This window comes from Nipponia nippon, unplaced genomic scaffold, assembly GCF_047370975.1.
Source record: "Nipponia nippon isolate SJK-2023a ecotype South Korea unplaced genomic scaffold, ASM4737097v1 scaffold_4, whole genome shotgun sequence".
Lineage (NCBI taxonomy): Eukaryota > Metazoa > Chordata > Aves > Pelecaniformes > Threskiornithidae > Nipponia > Nipponia nippon.
In genome coordinates, this window is record NW_028262358.1 from 61982037 (window position 1) to 61999881 (window position 17845).

The window sequence follows — 17845 nt, forward strand, 5'->3', positions numbered from 1 at the left end:
AGAGAAGCCCTGCTATCTTTCCTGTCATTAACAATGAATCTGTAAGTCTTTATTTGTCACTGTTAGAATGCTTGAAACATTTGAAAGCCTGAGGAAATATAGCTTTTGAAATCCATTCCTGCCCTGAAATCTATTTAGTGATGACAGAAAGAGTGAGCGAGTTGAAAATTCCCTGTATAAACTAAACCAACTGATGCAGTACGTAAGCTTGGAGTGGGTTGCAGTTGCCTGTATATGCGTGAGGACAAGTGCTATGACAAACCAGACCAAAGGCACGGTAGCGGGCAGCCCTTCAGGCTCTGTAAAAGGAGGGTTAAAGGTTAGGCACAGCTGGCTCCTCAAGTGGCCTCTCGGAGAGCCATGGGAGAAACCGTAAGGAGAAAGCTGCAGTATGCTGAGGATAAGCTCAAGTAGGGGAGATTACCCAGCTCCCACTGCCTGGCCTCTGGCACGGATCAGGCAGGTTACCTGCTTCTCCTTAACCCCAGCTCATCGCTGGCCGGGTAGCTTCCCTGGAGCTGCAGACTGCATCCGTATGAGAACGGGGGCTGTAAATTGGGAGACGCTTGTTCAGTGTTGTGCTCAGTTGCCCCTTCAGGAGAAGGGAGAAAATTATTCCTGTCCATGGACTTCTGAATCCATATGAAACTCCCTGAATTGAAATGTGCATTATTTAACAGAGCATCAGCTGAGAGGCTTTGGGCAATTTTGTGCTGTTTTAATTTAGGTGAACTGGAATATCCCTTTGCTTGAAATAACACACATTTTGTGTACTGTTGCAATTCAGGGTTCACATCCTGAAGCTGAATCTCCAGTTGTGCATCTAAAGATTTCTACTTCCAACTTATGGGGAAGGTGCACAGCCTCCTGCAACATGTAAAATAAAGTTCACTGTAGAAATGAAATACATGAAGAAAATCTTGTGTATAAAAAAGGCCTCAAATCTGCAGATATGGCAAGAGCTTTATTTTCTGAAGTGAATTTGTTAATTGTTCAACTTGTCAGCAAAATTGCAGTCAAGCCTAGATTCGAGGATATGACCCTTGTTGCACAAAGACAGGTCAGCTAGCCTTAAATGCATGAAGCTTTATTAGCGGAGCTGATGGCATACATTGACCGCAACGTTACCTGAAGGGGCAGAGAAAAGGGAAAGCTTCCCCGGCCCAGCCAGGTGGGAAGAGAAGTGAGGGAGTCCCAGGCAGGTGTCCTCCTCCCTGGGGTGTCCTCTCGGTGCAGCAGGTGCCCCGTAACACTTTGCTGAGCATGACAGCATTGTTTTCATTGGGAGCTGCTCAAACTCCCCATTGGTTGCTTTTGCTTACGATGCTGTTAGCGTCAATCACATCACATGTGATGCGGTGCATGTGCTGCATGCTGATTGGTTGCTAGGCTTTGAGCATATGTGTTGTTGGGTAATGTCTATTGGATAAATAAAGAGCCGTTACCCCAGTAGGTACTGAAGTTACCAACTAAAAACTCGAGGGGAAGGCTGAAGAGCTCTTACTATGGAGGTATAGACTGGAAACTAAAATGTCAGGAGGCAGAGGGGAGAAAAGGCATGAGTTTTAGACACAAAGGGCAGACGTTTTCTGACGTAAGGAATATAAAAATGTTTCAGAATCAACCAGTGCAAGGCCATAAGGATAAGAGCGCTTGGGACAGCGCAATAAACGCACTGCCACAGTGTTCTCGGGCTGGGGAGGTGAGAGCTTACAGAGGTGTGAGTGGAAAGTATGCTATGGGATTGGAAATGAAAGGCCCTTGGTATTAAAAAAAGGTAAGGCACGATGCAATACCCTCAAGGGGAAACCACAGATACAAAGGCAAAGGCTTTAAGTGTGACTTCTTAAAATGAGAGCCTTATCCAGGCAGCTGGGTGCGGCACTGAAAACAGGAGATCGTGAAAGAAACGTGTTGTCTGGGGGATGTGTGAATGATGGGGGGGAATAATTACATCTAGAAATACCTAGACAGTGCAGTTGCTGAGAGCCATCATTCAGTGTGGACAGCTTTATAACCAACAGGCCAGGTTTTCAGCTAGCAAATTTAAGCTGCAGCCCAAGAATGATGATCTGATATTGAGGTGTACAGAGTTACACAATAGTGTGGGAAGCTGACATCGAGGTGGAGGCTTGTACAAGTAGAAGGGCCAGACAGTGGCAAAATGTAAAGAAAATTCTGCTCTGGGGCTGAGGGAGGTCGAATGGATGATCTGAACAGTTCTTTCATGCATGCAGTCTGTCATGTCCTAAATCCAGGAGACTTTATTGTCATTTGAGAGAGTATTGAGAAAATACCCACTGCAGCGACTCCCTCCTGGCTAATGAGTGGGAAGAGGGTGCCCCGTGGTGCGTTCGGGTTCGGCCTGCATCAACGCTGCTGGGCAAAACGTCGTTCCCATGTGAAGCTCCAGCACTGCTCTATGGGAACAGAGTTGTACAGTGGGAAAGGCTTGGGTCCAGGCTGATTATACATGGATTTTCTTTTTAATACCAATTAGATTTTGCTTGGGGCAGTGACGTACAAACACAATCAGCTGTGAACAGAACAACTGAGGCAGTTATTCGATTTGATTTCTGCTGCAAGGTGGGGATCTTCTCATCCCATTTCCAGGTGTATCCTCACACTCTCCATGTCAAGTGACTTGCTGTGTTATGGCAGGAGGAACCAGGTGGCTGCTGTGGGGCAATGGTGCCTGCACGGGTGAGCAGTTATACTGGGCCCAGGTTGTAAGGGCAGCACTAGACCTTACTGGTTAGAGGCATTTTTGTTTTGAGGTTGCTCTTCAGTTTGTTTTTTTTCTGACTTTACTTGGCTCCAAACATTGCTTTTTGCCCTGTGCAGGATGATGCCTCCTTGAAAGGGATGATTGTCCAGGCGGCCTGGCTTGGTTTGATGGCTCAGGCTCTAAAAGAGACACTAAAAGTGATGTAGTTTGGCAGTTGTGCCCTGCCCCAGGCTCTTCTTTCAAATCTTGTTTTAATTCAGCAATCACTGCAGATCTGTGCTGTTGTCTAGGATGGCACAATTTACCCTGTACCCCCCACTACCCCTGAGGGACACTTAATGGCGGCCATCCTTCTTGTCCTACTCTCAGTACGGCTCTGCCTAAAAAATTCCGTAGCAGGCTGTTACGCTGCATCTCCATTCCATCCCTCTTACTGCTCTTGTTCTCCTGAAATGCTAAAGGAGATTTGATTGAAAACTTGTAAGAAAAAATTATTAGCAAACTAGATTTAAACCTTCACTTTTTTTTTTTTTTTTTCCATGGTTGGCTTTGAAAACTAATAATCTTTATTCTCTTGGGCTTGGGGCTGGTCACAAGAGCCTGCACTGAGATATTAAATTATTTAGCATCCTTTTAAAAGAAAAGGTAATGTATGCAAGAGAGATGTAAGATCTGCTCTGATGACCATCCCTGCAGCTGGGACTTCAAAAAAACGTTTTTATCAGGGTGCTTGCTGTTGTGGTGCAACCAGTGCAATTCTACCCAGGAGACAATTTCCATGTTTTCTCAAGGGAAGATGAATTGCTTTTACAGGTAAGCATTTCGAACAACCAAGAGCCTTGCCACCTTCCTCTCCTTACATGAGTTACAACAAAACCATTTTTCACTTTCTCATTATGTTTGACATTCTTGTTTCCCAAGTTTGAAGATTTGTTTGTTTCTGACCTCCTGGGCATACTTACTATAGATAGATAGATAGATTTCAATATAACATCTTATCCAGTTTTATTTTGATCTGTTCCTCTCCCCATAATCTCTGGCAGAAAGGAGTTTCATTTGAAGTACAAAGCAGTCTGTCAGAAATGTAATGTATCATTCAAAACCAGAGTAAATAATTGAGAAATTCCATGCAGGAGAAGTATTTTAAATTATTTTAATCCTAAGTAATTTTGTTTGACTGTGGTGGGGAATGAGGATGGTGAGAGAGACCTCCTTAGAAGTGGTCATGCTAACCACAGCAAACAAAAATTATTGAGCCTGGGTGTATTTCCTCAGAGCTGGCAAGTACTGTCTCTACTTTATGGACACAGATCTCCCCACAAATACAGTGTAGATAAAGGTGCAATTCTCTTGTAAAAACAAAACAGGAAAAAACAAACCAGATTTACTACCATGGATTTCTGTCAGGAGTCAGAAAATTGCATCTGCAGCGTGACTAATGTGTTGGGGTTTGGGTTTTTTTCTTTTTTTTTCTTCAGTATAAGACTAGGACCTAATTGACTCATGCTTACATCTAACTTGTTTTGATTTATTTGGGATTCTCTTGGGTTTTGAAACCTGGATGCTGAGTGCACCGTTCTAGGACATTGTGTCAGGCATTTGGATAAAGAGTTCAACTTGTGTTTGTTTACGGTGCTATTAGATGTTAAGAGGTTTATCCTGATGCTAGCTTCTTTGCCAAAAGCTCAGAAATTGGAGATAACCCTGTGTTTCAGGTGGGTCAGCAGACAGAACCCAAGCCTGGTTCTATCTGTTATTTCTACTTCTGTCACAGGCTTTCTCAGTGGATACAAAAAAGGTTTCTCTGTCTGTAAAATGTGGATCGAGAAACATCTCTCTTGGAGAGAGCATGCTTCCAGTAGGATTACTGAAAATGTTGTCCCATTATTACCACGCTGGTACTTTCTGAGTGGGTGTATGGATGTGCCCGTGGGCTCCTACGCAACCCTATCGTGCATTGGCTGTTGCAATCAAAGTGAGTTTTCCTTCTCTTTAGTCTTGTACCTGAAGTATCTGCTAGTACCTCTAATTTACATTTCTAGTATCCCTCTCATAAAATGTCTTTTCTGATGCTTTTCTCTCTCCCTCTTGCCAGATCTGCCTGTATCCCACAGGTCTACAGCCCTGGGATAAACAAGAAGCCAGGGCATGTGCTGTAGATACTTTGGGCCCTTTTGAGGTCAAGGACAAATTTTTTACTTGCTCAGTTTGTTTTCATCCCATCTGCAAAATGGTGTTGGTGACACCAGGCACTGTCTTGGCACCGTGTCAAAAAGCAACACTTAGGGAAGATGGCCGGCTTGGAATGAGGGGAGCTTTTTAACTTTTAGTTGACCACAGATGAATACAGTGTAGCCACTTTGTGAAAAATCATCAGTTTTGCAATCCTCTTTGTTATAAATAAATGTATATCATGGAGGGAGATTAGGGTAACTTGATGCCCACGCATCAGTCTTTGGCACTTCTTCTAATGGCAGAGGAATGAAGAGCTTTCCCAAACGTGTTGAGAGAGTGTGAGGCTTCACATGGTTTGGTGGGTGTTGTTCCTCCTCTGAGCCTCCTAGGAGGGGGAATGTCTTTTGGTAGGCTCTAGAGGGACCTGAGAGAACTGACCTGTCTGGATCTGAAAGTCAGCCTGTCAAAATTGAACCATAATCACTTTCTTCTGATAAACGTGTTTGGTAACAACTTCTGTGGGAAGTTTTCATCACTGGTCAATTAACAAAACCAAAAGCCACCTGTTAAATTTTGTCTACAAAGCAGTGTATTCAATGGCCGCTGCCTTTCCTGCACCCTGTTCTGGAATCTGGTGTATGAATTCAGTGACTCCCGTAAAGGGGAGGCAACGCTTGAGATTTAATGGTGTGGCTGTTTCTTCCTTTTTTTTTTTTTCTTTTTTAATATTTGTTGACAGTTGTTTTCTTTGGCAAGTGTTCTTAACACTTTGTTCTTCAACAAAGGAAGAAGGCCAAGTGTCTTCTATATAACTACAAAGAAAGTTCACCACTTCCACCATCTGTGGACCCCTTCCTCCTGCACCAGTGGTGGCAGAAGCCCTGCTAGTCTAGCCCTAACCCCACCGTTAAGTGAGAAGGCAGCTGGGGATTTGTACATGTGAAGAGTTAGTGAAGCAGTGAAATAGTACTTTCCCTACTTGCCCGGTTGCTCTTTTACATTAATAAATGCTGTTTAGGAGGCAATGAAAATCTTTCTAATGGGATCTAAATGAGACGAGCAGCAGCAGGTAGTTTCCTGGAATGGAATTAGATCCAACTGCTGGGATTAACACACTCTGTTTTGCCAGAAGGGCTGTAAGATTATTAAAGCATCACAACCTCATTTAGTTGCTTTGTAATCTGCTCTAATATGTATGTCTGAACCTTCATGCTGATGAGGTGGTTTTGTAACAGACCTTGAAGGCCAGACCTTGTGCTGCTGCAGTGCGTGGGAGCCCACACCCGGAGATCCCAGTGAGGCCAGGTGGGAATGCTGGCTGCAGCATTTTCACTCTTGAGATTATGTGGAAAGCTGGCCTTTGGGCTGCGGATAGCATCCCTGAGCGCAGAGATGTACCCTAAAGGTTACTGTATGCTGCTACCTCTTGTCGCTGAAACACTCCTGCTTTTGGGGAGCCCCACGACAAGTCTCTTGACAGGGCTACTGGTCAACCCTTTCTTCTTCTGTACCTAAATCTTGGTTGCGTATGAAAGAGTGTGTGGCTGCTGTGAAGGTGTTTACTGTTTTCATTAAATATTTCCATTAAGTTAAAGGGTGTTTTTCCCTCCGACAGGAGCGATCATTAATCCAACTTTAATCAGAAGAGGCATTTGGGCGACAGGGGAGAGCCCTTGCCTAGCTTTTTAGGGGGATGAAACATTGCATCGTCCATGCTGCTTGCACTCACCTGTAGATTGGGAACGCTTTCTGGTTACTAGCTAAACTGAGCGTGGTGGGGAAATATGGCTAGGGAATGCCTAGCCCAAAAACCCAACAGAAGTCTGGCTTTGACTTGGCGCTCCGAGGAACCCTGTGATGGCTGCCCGGCTACTTGTCCCTGGTGGTGCACGCAAGCAGTGGCTGTCATGCTGAGGGGCTGGGGGGAGAGGCTCTGGCTGGGTTTCGGCAGCAGGAAAGCGGTGTACTTTGGTGTGCGACTGGAATTTGCAGAGTTCAATACCTCAGGTTACCTTTTAGGACAGTTTTCAAAGTTATCTATGTGATTGAAAGTAGGTGCTTTTTCTGCCATGTTCATTTGGTGGGTTTTTTTGTTTGGTTTTGGCTTCTGTTGTTTTTTTGTGGTTTTGTTTTTGTTTTTAAATTCCATCTCTAATGAAATCAAAGCCAAAAGTGTTTTCCTCATTTTAATGTTTTAATGGGGGGAGAAATGCTTCACCTGTCTACTTGTACTGTTAGTTGTCTCAGTAGCTTCATCCTGTAGCTTCGCTTAGGCATGGGGTACGGCTCATTTGTTAAAGTGTTTAGATCTCAGCTCCCACCGAAAAAAACCCAGCAGTTCAAAGTGGCGAAATTCCCCAGGTCACGTGTGAAAACTGCAGTGCTTGCTGGTACGTACCAAGTATTTCAGGCCCCTTCTCAGTTCTGCTCCTTTGCTTCATCAGTAATTGTAAAATAACTATCTTTAGACAAAACCAAAGCATGATTTGTTTTGCATTTGCGTCTTTATTCTACAACACAAGCAACATAAATAGTTTATAATTATTTTTGTTTTAAAATATTTCCATTTCAGAATTCAGTCAGAATAAAATATACACAAAATACAATTTGCAAGCCAGCTTACAGTGACTGCCTGACCACTGGACACCCAAGGACCAAACAAAGCTAGCAGCACAACAGGACGCAGCAGACACAGGGAGGTGTGTTTCTAAAGAAAAGCAGAAGGGTAGAGGGAGGAGAGATGGATGAGACCAGGGAATTGCAGCTAGGTATGAACTCAGTGGAAGGTAAACCCAATGTAAGCACTCGCTTGACAAGGCGATTTACAGTCTCTCTTAAAAAGTATTAGTGGCTCCTCCTGAATATACAGCTAAAGAGATGAAGTCCTGGGAATCATGTTTTTGTGGTAAAACACTTCCTACGGCAGCCATCATCACGGAAATAAAATTTGATTTTTTTTTTTTTTTCATTTTCAAACAGGAAAGGATTAGGTCTTTGGCAAAATGGAGCGTCCACTCCCTTTGGCTTGCTTTCAGTTTTCAGTTCTGGTTGAAGGGCCCGTGGAAGTATGTTTGCAGTCTCACAAATAATGACAAAAAAAGGAGTGGGGGAGAGAAAGGGGAGGAACTGAAAGAAGGTGCTCGCTGCTGTCATTGCATACTTTTCAATCTCTTGCTCCCATCTGCTCCAGCAAACAGTGTGCAGTGCAGGGCTCTGCCCTTCCTGGCTGCTCTCCCTTTGGTATCGAATCCTGCTTTCCTCTGCAGAGCAGGGGGCTCAGGAGCCACAGCCTGCTTGTGGAGGTGACATTTGTCCCTTGCTTAAACCTATGGACCTGTGCCTCTCCGCGAGCTCAGCTCTCTCGTTTCGGCTTGCTTCTTGTGGAAGCCTGGCACTTCACTGCAGCCCAGGTGAACAAAATGCATGGACAGGAAACAGGGCCCTGGTGCTCCATGGTATTTAGATGAAATGTATGGAAGTACATAACTACCTTTTGAGAAGTGGGATGTTGGGGTAAAAGGATTGAAATAGATCCTGTTGCCATGTTTCTTAACAAAAAATGCCCTCCATAAACTCAGTTCCCTGATTCAATGTGGCAGTGGAGACTATGTAAACCTCAACTTGCGAATTTGCCAAAAATAAAGAGGATTTGAGGGATCTGGTCCCACAGGCGAGCTCGTTATTGCATTAATCCAGGGTCATACAGTGTAGGTCCACCAATATCCACAGAATTAGGGCATTTCTGCTTCCCTCTGCTTTTAGTCCTTAGCTTAGAGACCTCTGACCACTAAGTGAAAAGACTGATGCATACCTATGCCATATGCTTTTATATTTTTTTTTCTTTTTAAATAGCCAGCCCCCCATGTTTGGCCAAACCTGTTTAGTGTGATACGAGACAGTTAGTGTCACATATAAAGGGTATGTTCTGAGGGGGATTAGTGGAAACAACAGAAAGAGGAGCTACGACTTCTTCCTTGCAGCGGTACAACTTCCTGGAGCCTCCGATGCGTTGCTGGTGAGGGCTGCTAAGAGACCCTTACGCTGTGTCCCTATAGAAGCCCTACTCAGAAAGGGAGGCTCAGTGAAAAGGGATATGTAGCTGTTGGACGCTGTTATCTACATTGCATAAAATCCAACATTTGTGCTTCTGTGCTATGGTAACTTGGTCCTTTTATAATAAAAAAGAGGAGAAACTTTTTTTTTAATTGATGGTATTGCATCATTTCTTCAGACAACTGTGGAATGATTAGAAATGGAAAAAAAACTAGCTGTATTTCGTGTCATATGCCATGATTAGCACTATACATAGATCTTCCCAGAAATGAGTATAACCAGAGTAATGAGTAAATAGCTTACTTAAACATAAACTTTAATCACACCCCCACAAAAACAAGGACAAGGGACGAAAGGACTTTTTTTTTTTTTTTGTGAATTAAAAACTATTTATCACTGAGTAATGGCATTTCTAGAATGGATTGCTAAAGGTGAAAATAGCCAAACCACATGCTCAATTTCTGAATAAGCTTTTACACAGAAGAGCTAGGTAGAAATAAATTACTTTGGCTTGCTATGGTCAGCCTCCTACATGTTAAAAACTGGATCTGTGCAGAAGTGAAGGTTCTAGTTTTGGGGCACTGGGATGTGTGGGAATGTGTGCTGGTTCTTGTAGATTTTTTCAAGCAGGAGATGTATATAGGACGCAGCAGAGAGGGTTACATCAGGAACTGTATAGGACTTCCCCTTTCCTGAGAACTTGTGAACCTGTATGTAGGGACTGAAGGATTCAAGGACTGAGTCCTGAGTATTAAAGATTTCCAGGGACATAACTCACATTGATGTCAACAGCTTAGGAACTCTGAGTGTGGGCCTAAGCTGTGGAGAGAGGTACAAAGTGCAGGCAGCACGCGGAGCTGGACCTCTCTACTTCCTAACTCGTTTGCTACTCGGTTTCACACCGGTGCTGCGCTGAGCTCTGCAGTGGAGATACCAACACTGAGATGCTACTATAACAAGTGCAGAGGGAGATTACACATGGTAACACAAGGTACTTAGAGGTGGGGGTTATGTCTTTGGCAGGTGAGGATTTGTCAGTGAATTTTACAGTAAGGTTAGGTTTTAAACAAAACTTGAAGCTCAAATTGAAAGGCAAAGTACCTTACAAGTCACGGGTGTAAACTGTGCTTGGCCTTGACGTGAGCCAGCTGCAGTCCAGGGGACATGAATTTTTTATCTGTGATGAGGCGAAAGCTGTGTTGCCTGTGCTTGGAGTTTTACAAGGAAAGTTTTGCCCAGGTCTATGTAAATCTTTCCCTAATAATTCTTTCTAGATGCTAAATTAAGTCAGTTATTCTCAAGTGAGTGTTTATCCCTAGGAGGCTATTAAATCTGTATCTTAACATCTGAAAGACATGAAAGCATGTTAACCAAGAGATAGTGGTGGTAATTCTACGGCTGCTGAATGCTCAGAAAAGACTGCTCTGGGGAAGTTACCAGAACAACTGCGTTAACCATTCCTGATGTGACACAAATATTCAGAGAGCATGATAAACATACTACTACTGTGAATATCGCTCTGTAAATATGCAGAATGCTCAGCGTAGGACAGTGACTGGAGCTACAGGATTCTATACTTAAACACACCAATCGTCTCTCATATCTGCATATATTCACCCTACAGAATAAAGTGCAAACATATGCAATGGCCTGAAGCCATATCAATTGGGGTCAGCCCCTGCTCCTGCTATACAAGAAAAGTAGCACTTCCCTGATTAGTATGCTGCTTTTTTTCAGCTTTAAGTATTTGCACGGTGATGAGCTATTCCACGTGAATAAAGGTAGTTGATGCTGGCCAACAGCAGCTTTCTCTGTTAGTGGCTGCCTGCAAGATTTTACAATGAGATGTCGTTGCCTCTGATTGCTGTGGTGGCCCTGAGGAGGGCAGTGGGAGCTAGGCAAAGGCAGCAGAGGTGCAGCCCTGGTACCTGAGAAAGATGCCAAACTGCCACACTTTTTTTTTTTTTTTTTTTAAAGCAGTTCAGTTAAATAGAAATTACTGCCCAGTCATTTTTAAAAACAACTGGCCAGTTCAATAAAAATCAAACCCAACTCCTATAGAAATTTATGAGACAAAAAAAGTAAGTGCAAGAAAAGAGAAGAATGTGGTCATTAACCAGAGCAAAGAGAAGCTCAGGCTATAATACACAGACTCTGGTTTTTCAAAGCTCAAATGTTCTGATTCAACAGTAAAGCTGGCAATACGCTGCTGTTAGCTCATGCATTCTGTTATGGGCTATAAGTAAGGATTTGAATGGGTTACGTGAGAAAGACTTACTCGTGTGGATACACGGGCTACTCTGTGCAACTAACTGAGGTGCTTCCCCACTCACAGGTGGAAAGCAGAAAAGCTGCTGTAGCATGGTACAGCTGGACATGATTGGGGCGTTCAGTGCTGGGGAGTCCCCTTCTGAAGCTTAGGACAGGCTGGTGCCAGTACCCTTCTCCTGGGACTGTTCTGGCAGATTCCTCCTTTGGGCTAAAGGCTTGCTTTGTGAGGCCTGAAGGTAGCACGCTGGCAGCCTTAAGCCTGAAGCATGCATGAAACAGACTGCACTGGTCTATGAAATGGTGACTTCATGTGTTTAGTATTGTACTTCTTTGGGGCTTGCTGATGTCTATGGCTAAACTAGCGAAAAAATAGCTGAGGATCTGATGAACCAACTCAATTTTTTATTTATTTATATTTTGGAGGTGCATCAGAAAACTTCTGCATCTCAGACCAATGGTTCCTGAAGTGGCCATGGCCTGCTCTCCTCATCTGCTTACCATTTTACATATAAGGAAAAGGAAGAGCAGCACATGCTAAACTTCGCTTATGTAAAGACTGCGGCTTCAAAGATTCCTTCACCCCCACCCCCATCCTTTTGAATTACGTTTCTGGAATTACTCACAGTTACTCATGACCTCTCATGGAGGGGTGCTAACGTGCAGAGGCACTGAGGGTGACAATGGGCACTTAGTGCATCATTTGGAGGGCAAAGTTTAAAATAGGGCAACAGCAATACAGAAAATTTACTCCTACTCATTTCCAGTATGGTATTTGTAGTGTAAGAAGTTGAAATGCAATGATATTTTGGGTCAAGATGGTGGCTAATCAAATAACACTAGGCTATGCCGTGTTCGTGGGCTTGAGGGGGGCAGTAGGGGTGGTGGCATTGTCACTCCTAGAGCTTTCCTTTCTGTTTTACAGAAGGATTTTTGTATTGCAACCACAACACATAACCACAAGTGTTTCTGAGATACTAGGCCCTCTTCTGGAATCCCAAATGACCCCGTTGGTACTGCTATCAATTTTACCTCTCCAACATAATTTAGGGATTTGCTTTAGTTTTAGATTAGTATAGCAAGGATCTGCATCCATTCATCATATGCATAATGAAAAACAGCAGAGTTGGGTGTTTTGTGTACAGTTTATTATTCTGATTTCTATTGTTGCCTAATTAATGTACTGCTTTAAAAGCAGTTCTGTATAGATGCCCAACAAAAACTTTAACAAAATGTATAATCACCCTTTTACTCTACCTAAAGATGTGTAAGAAAGACATGGCAACAGAAATCAAACCATGCCACTACTCTCCCATATACCAAGGGCTAATCTCACCTGTCCCCAACAAAGTATTAAAACTGTTGGGGGAAAATTGACAATTGATAAAATTGTTAAATTACTCATTTATAAAGTCAATGTAGGTGGTAAGAAAGAGCTGTTTTTAAGGAATTTTTGCGTCCTTGAAACAATTTAAGCAAAGGAAAGTTTTGAAAGAAAGGGAAATAGTGTGACTGACACTACAGAAAGTTACGGGACCAATATTCCCTGCACAAGTCTAGTAGGTGACAAATGGGAGGTGGGCAATGGAGGGTAAAGGCAGGAGGATAGCGGCAGACTCTTCATAAACACATCAGCTTGGGTGATGGCTGTTCAGCGGAGCCTCCTGGCTCCCTCTCTTTTCCTAGGTTTAAGATGCTAAAAGTTGTGCAAAATCCAGGCCTGATACAAAGAGATGCCATTTTGAGAATGCTTTGGAGCAGGGACTGAAGCTGTATATTTAGTTGGTGTGCACATTTTAAAAGATTTAGAACATCATTAAGGGGTCACCCAAGATTAAAATCAACTTATTTTCAACAAATTATTTCAACTTCTAATCAACAAATTCTGTAGTATGGGAGTACGAGATGGAATGTCCCAGGGGCTATGACATAACTTGTGCAGCAAGTCTAGTGTCAATAGCTTCACGTATGTGTTTGACAATACAATAGTCAATCCTTCCCCTTCTCCCACCCCTTAATAATATCAGCAAATTGTAGTAGTCACTACAGGAGTGCTGCACGGAGGGGGATGTACCTCCATGAGGATCTGTCCCCTTCTACTTACAGCAGCAGACAAGAAATGGGAGAAAAACAGGAAAGATACCTTCCTTTCAGACTATTTTCCATCTTGATTCAGCTCAATGTGGAGTGATAGGCTAAGTTTAACATAGGTGATACGGGTGTTCCTGACTACAGCAGCTCGATGTGAGTGAACGTCTAAGTTTCCAGTAGAAGCATAAGCAAACTTAGCTGCAGTGTTGCTTAAACTGGAATACTTTACTCTGTTTAGGTGAATGTTGGATATTGGCACATGCTGGTATTTGCTCTGTGGTGTGTCTTCCCCCCAGCTTCACTGGAAACAGCAAAACAAACTTCCTTTTTGCCCTCAGGGGGAATTAGACACGTGGAAAAATGATCAGCTGTAGGCATAGCTGAAGAGGCAGCCAGGGTAGTGCTGTATAGAGGGCAGCTTGACAGTGTCATTTCTCTTGAAGCAATATGCCACAAGAGCAATGAAAGGATGAATAGTCTGTGCTTGGTTCACCAGTTTTAGACCTGGGATACTTTAATAGTCACTTATTAGCTACCCCAAATGTGACCAGACTTCAAAGGCTCTTCTCAGAGCAAAATAAATTTCCACTTTCTCTAGTGAGTGAGGCATATAGTTATCACAATAATCTTTATTTGGCTTTCCTCTCTCATGCTAATTTCAGAAGGGAAAAAAGTTACCCTAAACATGTGTCACCTTTTTACTTGTCCTATAGCCCCACCTTTTCCCTGACTTTTATTTATTTATTTTTTTAAAGTTACATAGGTTTACTGGCCTGGTTTGACATCCAGATGACAGTTGCGTTCACAACTAATCGCAAGTGTGGAAATTCAGCTGCAGTTTCATGTGGGTCCCACTGTTGCAAATTGGAATTAAAATGAAGGCTACTGAAATGTAACACCCCTGTAGGTACTAGCCTGATTTACTGGCAGGTTCTGGGGCCATTCCAGACTCCCCTGGACACGCTCATGCTTTGCTTCCTTTGCTAGTGTGAGTGAGGGACACACAGTCTCAAGTGGATAGAGTATATACATCAACAAGCTCATTGTTTCTTAATTTATCACCAACAAATAGGCAATTAATGAACCCCAAATACTTCTTTGCTGTATACCTTGGATGTCTTCTCCCCTTATGCAACAGAGCACAGCTAGGTTTAAATGATGATATCGTAAACTCGGCCCACTCTTCCCAGCCATTCCCGTACTGCCTGGCGGACACGGATATCTGTCACATGGCAAGTCAGCTGGCTGATACAGGGGAACACCGCTGGCTGCAGGGCTGTAAAAGTTTGGTCTGGCAGGGCCTGAATCTGGCTGAGAACTGTCAGCACCATGTTGGTCCATGCCTACAAACAAATTGGATACAAAACAAAGACTCCTTTAGAAGACCTTTCTAAATTGATGAGCCCATCGGTTGAGGCAGAAAATAAGATACCTGGTGGTTGCAGTCTCATGAAGAGGACTGAGTAATGTCAGCATATGCATTTAATGTTTGCTGTGTCTTCCTAATTCACATTCAGTACTATAAGTCATTGTTTGACTTTGTATTGTGGGTATAATGCTCGCCCTTCATCACCTTTTATTTCATCCCACAGTGATCAAAGACTTTCAAGTTTGATGCTTTCACTGATTTGTTCACTTGGACATGCAAGGAGCAAGTTTCTGTCTAGCAACAGAGCCCGCTATTTCTGCTGTGGAATTAACAAAAAAACCTTCTTAAGTACAAAAGCATTGTGACAAGCAGCATCACATTTTCAATAGCCCTTAGAGTGGGCTAGAGCCCCTAGTAGTTAGCAATGAGTTCATTGTAGGTTGTTAGTTCCTAGGACTAAGTGCAGCTTTGGCCCCAGTGACAGCAGCACTCTTGAAAGCTGTACTAGTATATGCCTGATAACGCTTCCACTGATTTGCTTTTGATAGGACAGAATCAGGTTTTCATCAGTGCCAGCTGCTGAAATATTCAGTCCTCATCATGATGACTTCTTTATGTAATGAAGACATTTAATGAAGAGATTATAATCATTATAGTAAAAGCAATAGAAAAATATTTATAGCTTTCTTTTTAATTATTGCTATATTATTAGTAGCATTCTACAAGTATGTCCTACCTGTATCTGGGCCTCAGCATCCCTGACAGATATATTCAGGGAACTGACTGTGGATCCTGAGCGTGGTCTCTTCTCTTGCCTCAGGATCTCTGGACCAGCGCTGAATGAATGCCTCATTTGACCTTGATCTATAAGATGTTGTGGCCGCTGGAGTATGGGCGAGTCTGGTCCTCTTGAACCCAGGAGCTCCCCTTTCTTTTCCACTTTGACCTCTTTGGTGAAGGATGTCATGGCCTGTTGCTGCTTTCTTTTCTTGTATTCTGTCATGAGCTTGGAGATAGTTTTGTCAGTGGCTATGGTATAGATCTTGTTGCCAGCACTCTCCCACCATTCTTTTTTCCTGGCTTGCTCTTTTTTCTCTGGTTTAGGACTTAGGGGGGGAGGTAGCAGCAACATTTCTCCACTCCCTCCTCGGGGTGTCAGGCTGTCTCCTAGTTGGTCCCTGATTTGACTCCGGTCATCTTCTGATGGTGTGTCCTTCCCAGATTGCCCTCCAGTCGATGGGGTGGAGGTTTCTGAGTGAAAGGATGGTAAAATGAAGAAAGGGTCTCCTTTGAACACTGGAGGCTCCTCCACATTGCTCTCCAGGTCCAGATGCATCTGAATATAGTTGTTGCACAGTTCCATACAGAGCTTATGAAGCCGCTTGATTAGCCATCCCCAGTCCGCATTGCTGACAGGCTGTACACTCAGAGATGGTATTCGAGCCCTCCACTGTCTCTTCTCCTTCCCTCGTGGGGGGCTGACCTGGGCAGTTTCTTCAAAAATGTCTTCATCTTCTGAAGAACACTGCTGTGATGAGTCTGTGCTTCTCTCATCATCTTCAAAGAGGATCTTCTTCACTTGCTCTGCAGTGATGTTCTCCTGGTTTGTCAGGATTGCACAAACCAAGGCATGGAAGTAGATGTTGAAGCTCATTGCTGACTGGCGATACAAGTTGGCAGCTCCACTAATGCCAGACACTTTTTTCAGCAAACACTTCAGCCCAGGTCTGGTGTCAAACTCTCTGGCTGTTCTATAGGAGTCCAGCAGTAAGTCAAAGATGACAGCCAGGTTTTGCATGGAGATGTACCTGAGAAAACCAGCCAACTTGTTTTCTGGTACTTGTATTGTCATTTTCTCCTCCAAGTTAGAAGGGCCTCTCACAAATTCTTCCAGTAAGATGTCATATAAATTCTGGAGCAGTACTTGGTGGGACAGCAAGCTCACCACTATTGTCCTGAAAGGAATACTTGGTAAACCAAGCATAGGAAGGAAAAAAAAAAATTAAAATGGTGCATTGTGCTTTTACTAGAAGTACAGGAATACTTCATATTTTAGAATCTAACATGAAAGATGCTAATGAAAGGCCAAATTTTCAGAGCTTTGTTACAAAAAAGTGGAGGAAGATAAAGTTGTCTGGAAATGGTCTTTCAGCTACTCTTTCAAATACCTTCCTAGAAGGCAAGACACTTACATTGGTTAAGAAAAAATAACTGTCCACAGCAAGCACACTAATGGCACTTGTACAGAGGTGGTATTAAAACAAAGCTCTATTATAATTTTTGTCCTTTTCTCCAGAGATGTCTAACACCAAGGGATTAAATATTCTGTGTTTCAATTTCATGGCAGCTGCAAGTACTCTCAATATTTCAGCCTGCTGTAACTGAGGAATTTGTTAACACACAAGCTATGCAGCACTTCTGCCATTGGTTCCTGACTATATTTTCTGTTTTTGTTGCTGAACTTTGACTAAGTTGAAATATCCTTAGAAATTCCTCCACCAGCTTTTCAGCCAACCTTATCTTTGCCATGACAAATTGAGGCCAAAACTAGTTTACCACTTGGCTTCCATTTCCACTAATGACAGGAGTATTTCTTAAAAACAAAACACAAAGAGCCAACCAATAAAAAACATCTACAGAAACATCAGCAGTGCAATGGAGCATGCAAAGAAGCTTAAGTCTTGCTGAAAGCACATTTCGCTGTTTGCTCCTAAGACTTCAACTTGAACACTGAGAGTCTAGCATGGAAATCTCTATTCCTAACCCTGTTTCTCACATGCAATACTGGGTGATTCTTAGCTGTGCTCCTGTTCAGAGAGATGCTGTGAGTTGTTCTAGATCTTACTGATTTTTGATTTGCACAGGGAACCCAGGAATGGCAAATTCCCCTAGCCAAGGTTCTCAGATCATTCACTAGTAAATAACACTGAGCAGCTGACAGGCAAGGGAGGCTAGGAAGAAGGGGTGGGACAGGATTGTTGTTTAGTATCTCATGGATTTAAAATTATAAACTGTGAAACCTATCTTAAGGCATTTAAAAAAAAAGTCTTTGCATAAGATTACAGCGGTAATGTTTTAAATGGAGCTGATGCTCTGGTACACGTAGTAATACTTGTTTTGATTTAGGGAACTATGATGGGTCACATTTTAATTAGCACTGC

General features: G+C 43.1%; 1 protein-coding gene across 5 annotated transcripts in view; it reads right to left on the reverse strand.

Moving 5' to 3' along the window:
* Positions 1-7388: 7388 nt before the first annotated feature.
* The window catches only part of ARFGEF3 (ARFGEF family member 3), a 95670-nt gene continuing 85213 nt past the window's right edge, over positions 7389-17845 (reverse strand). For all 5 annotated transcript variants that reach the window (XM_087775942.1, XM_087775941.1, XM_087775940.1 and 2 more), the window contains 2 exons: positions 15421-16651; positions 7389-14658 (listed from right to left, as the gene is read on the reverse strand). In XM_087775942.1, the coding sequence (XP_087632068.1) occupies positions 14467-14658; positions 15421-16651 (1423 nt within the window). In that variant the 3' untranslated portion in view covers positions 7389-14466. The remainder of the gene's footprint in view (positions 14659-15420; positions 16652-17845) is intronic.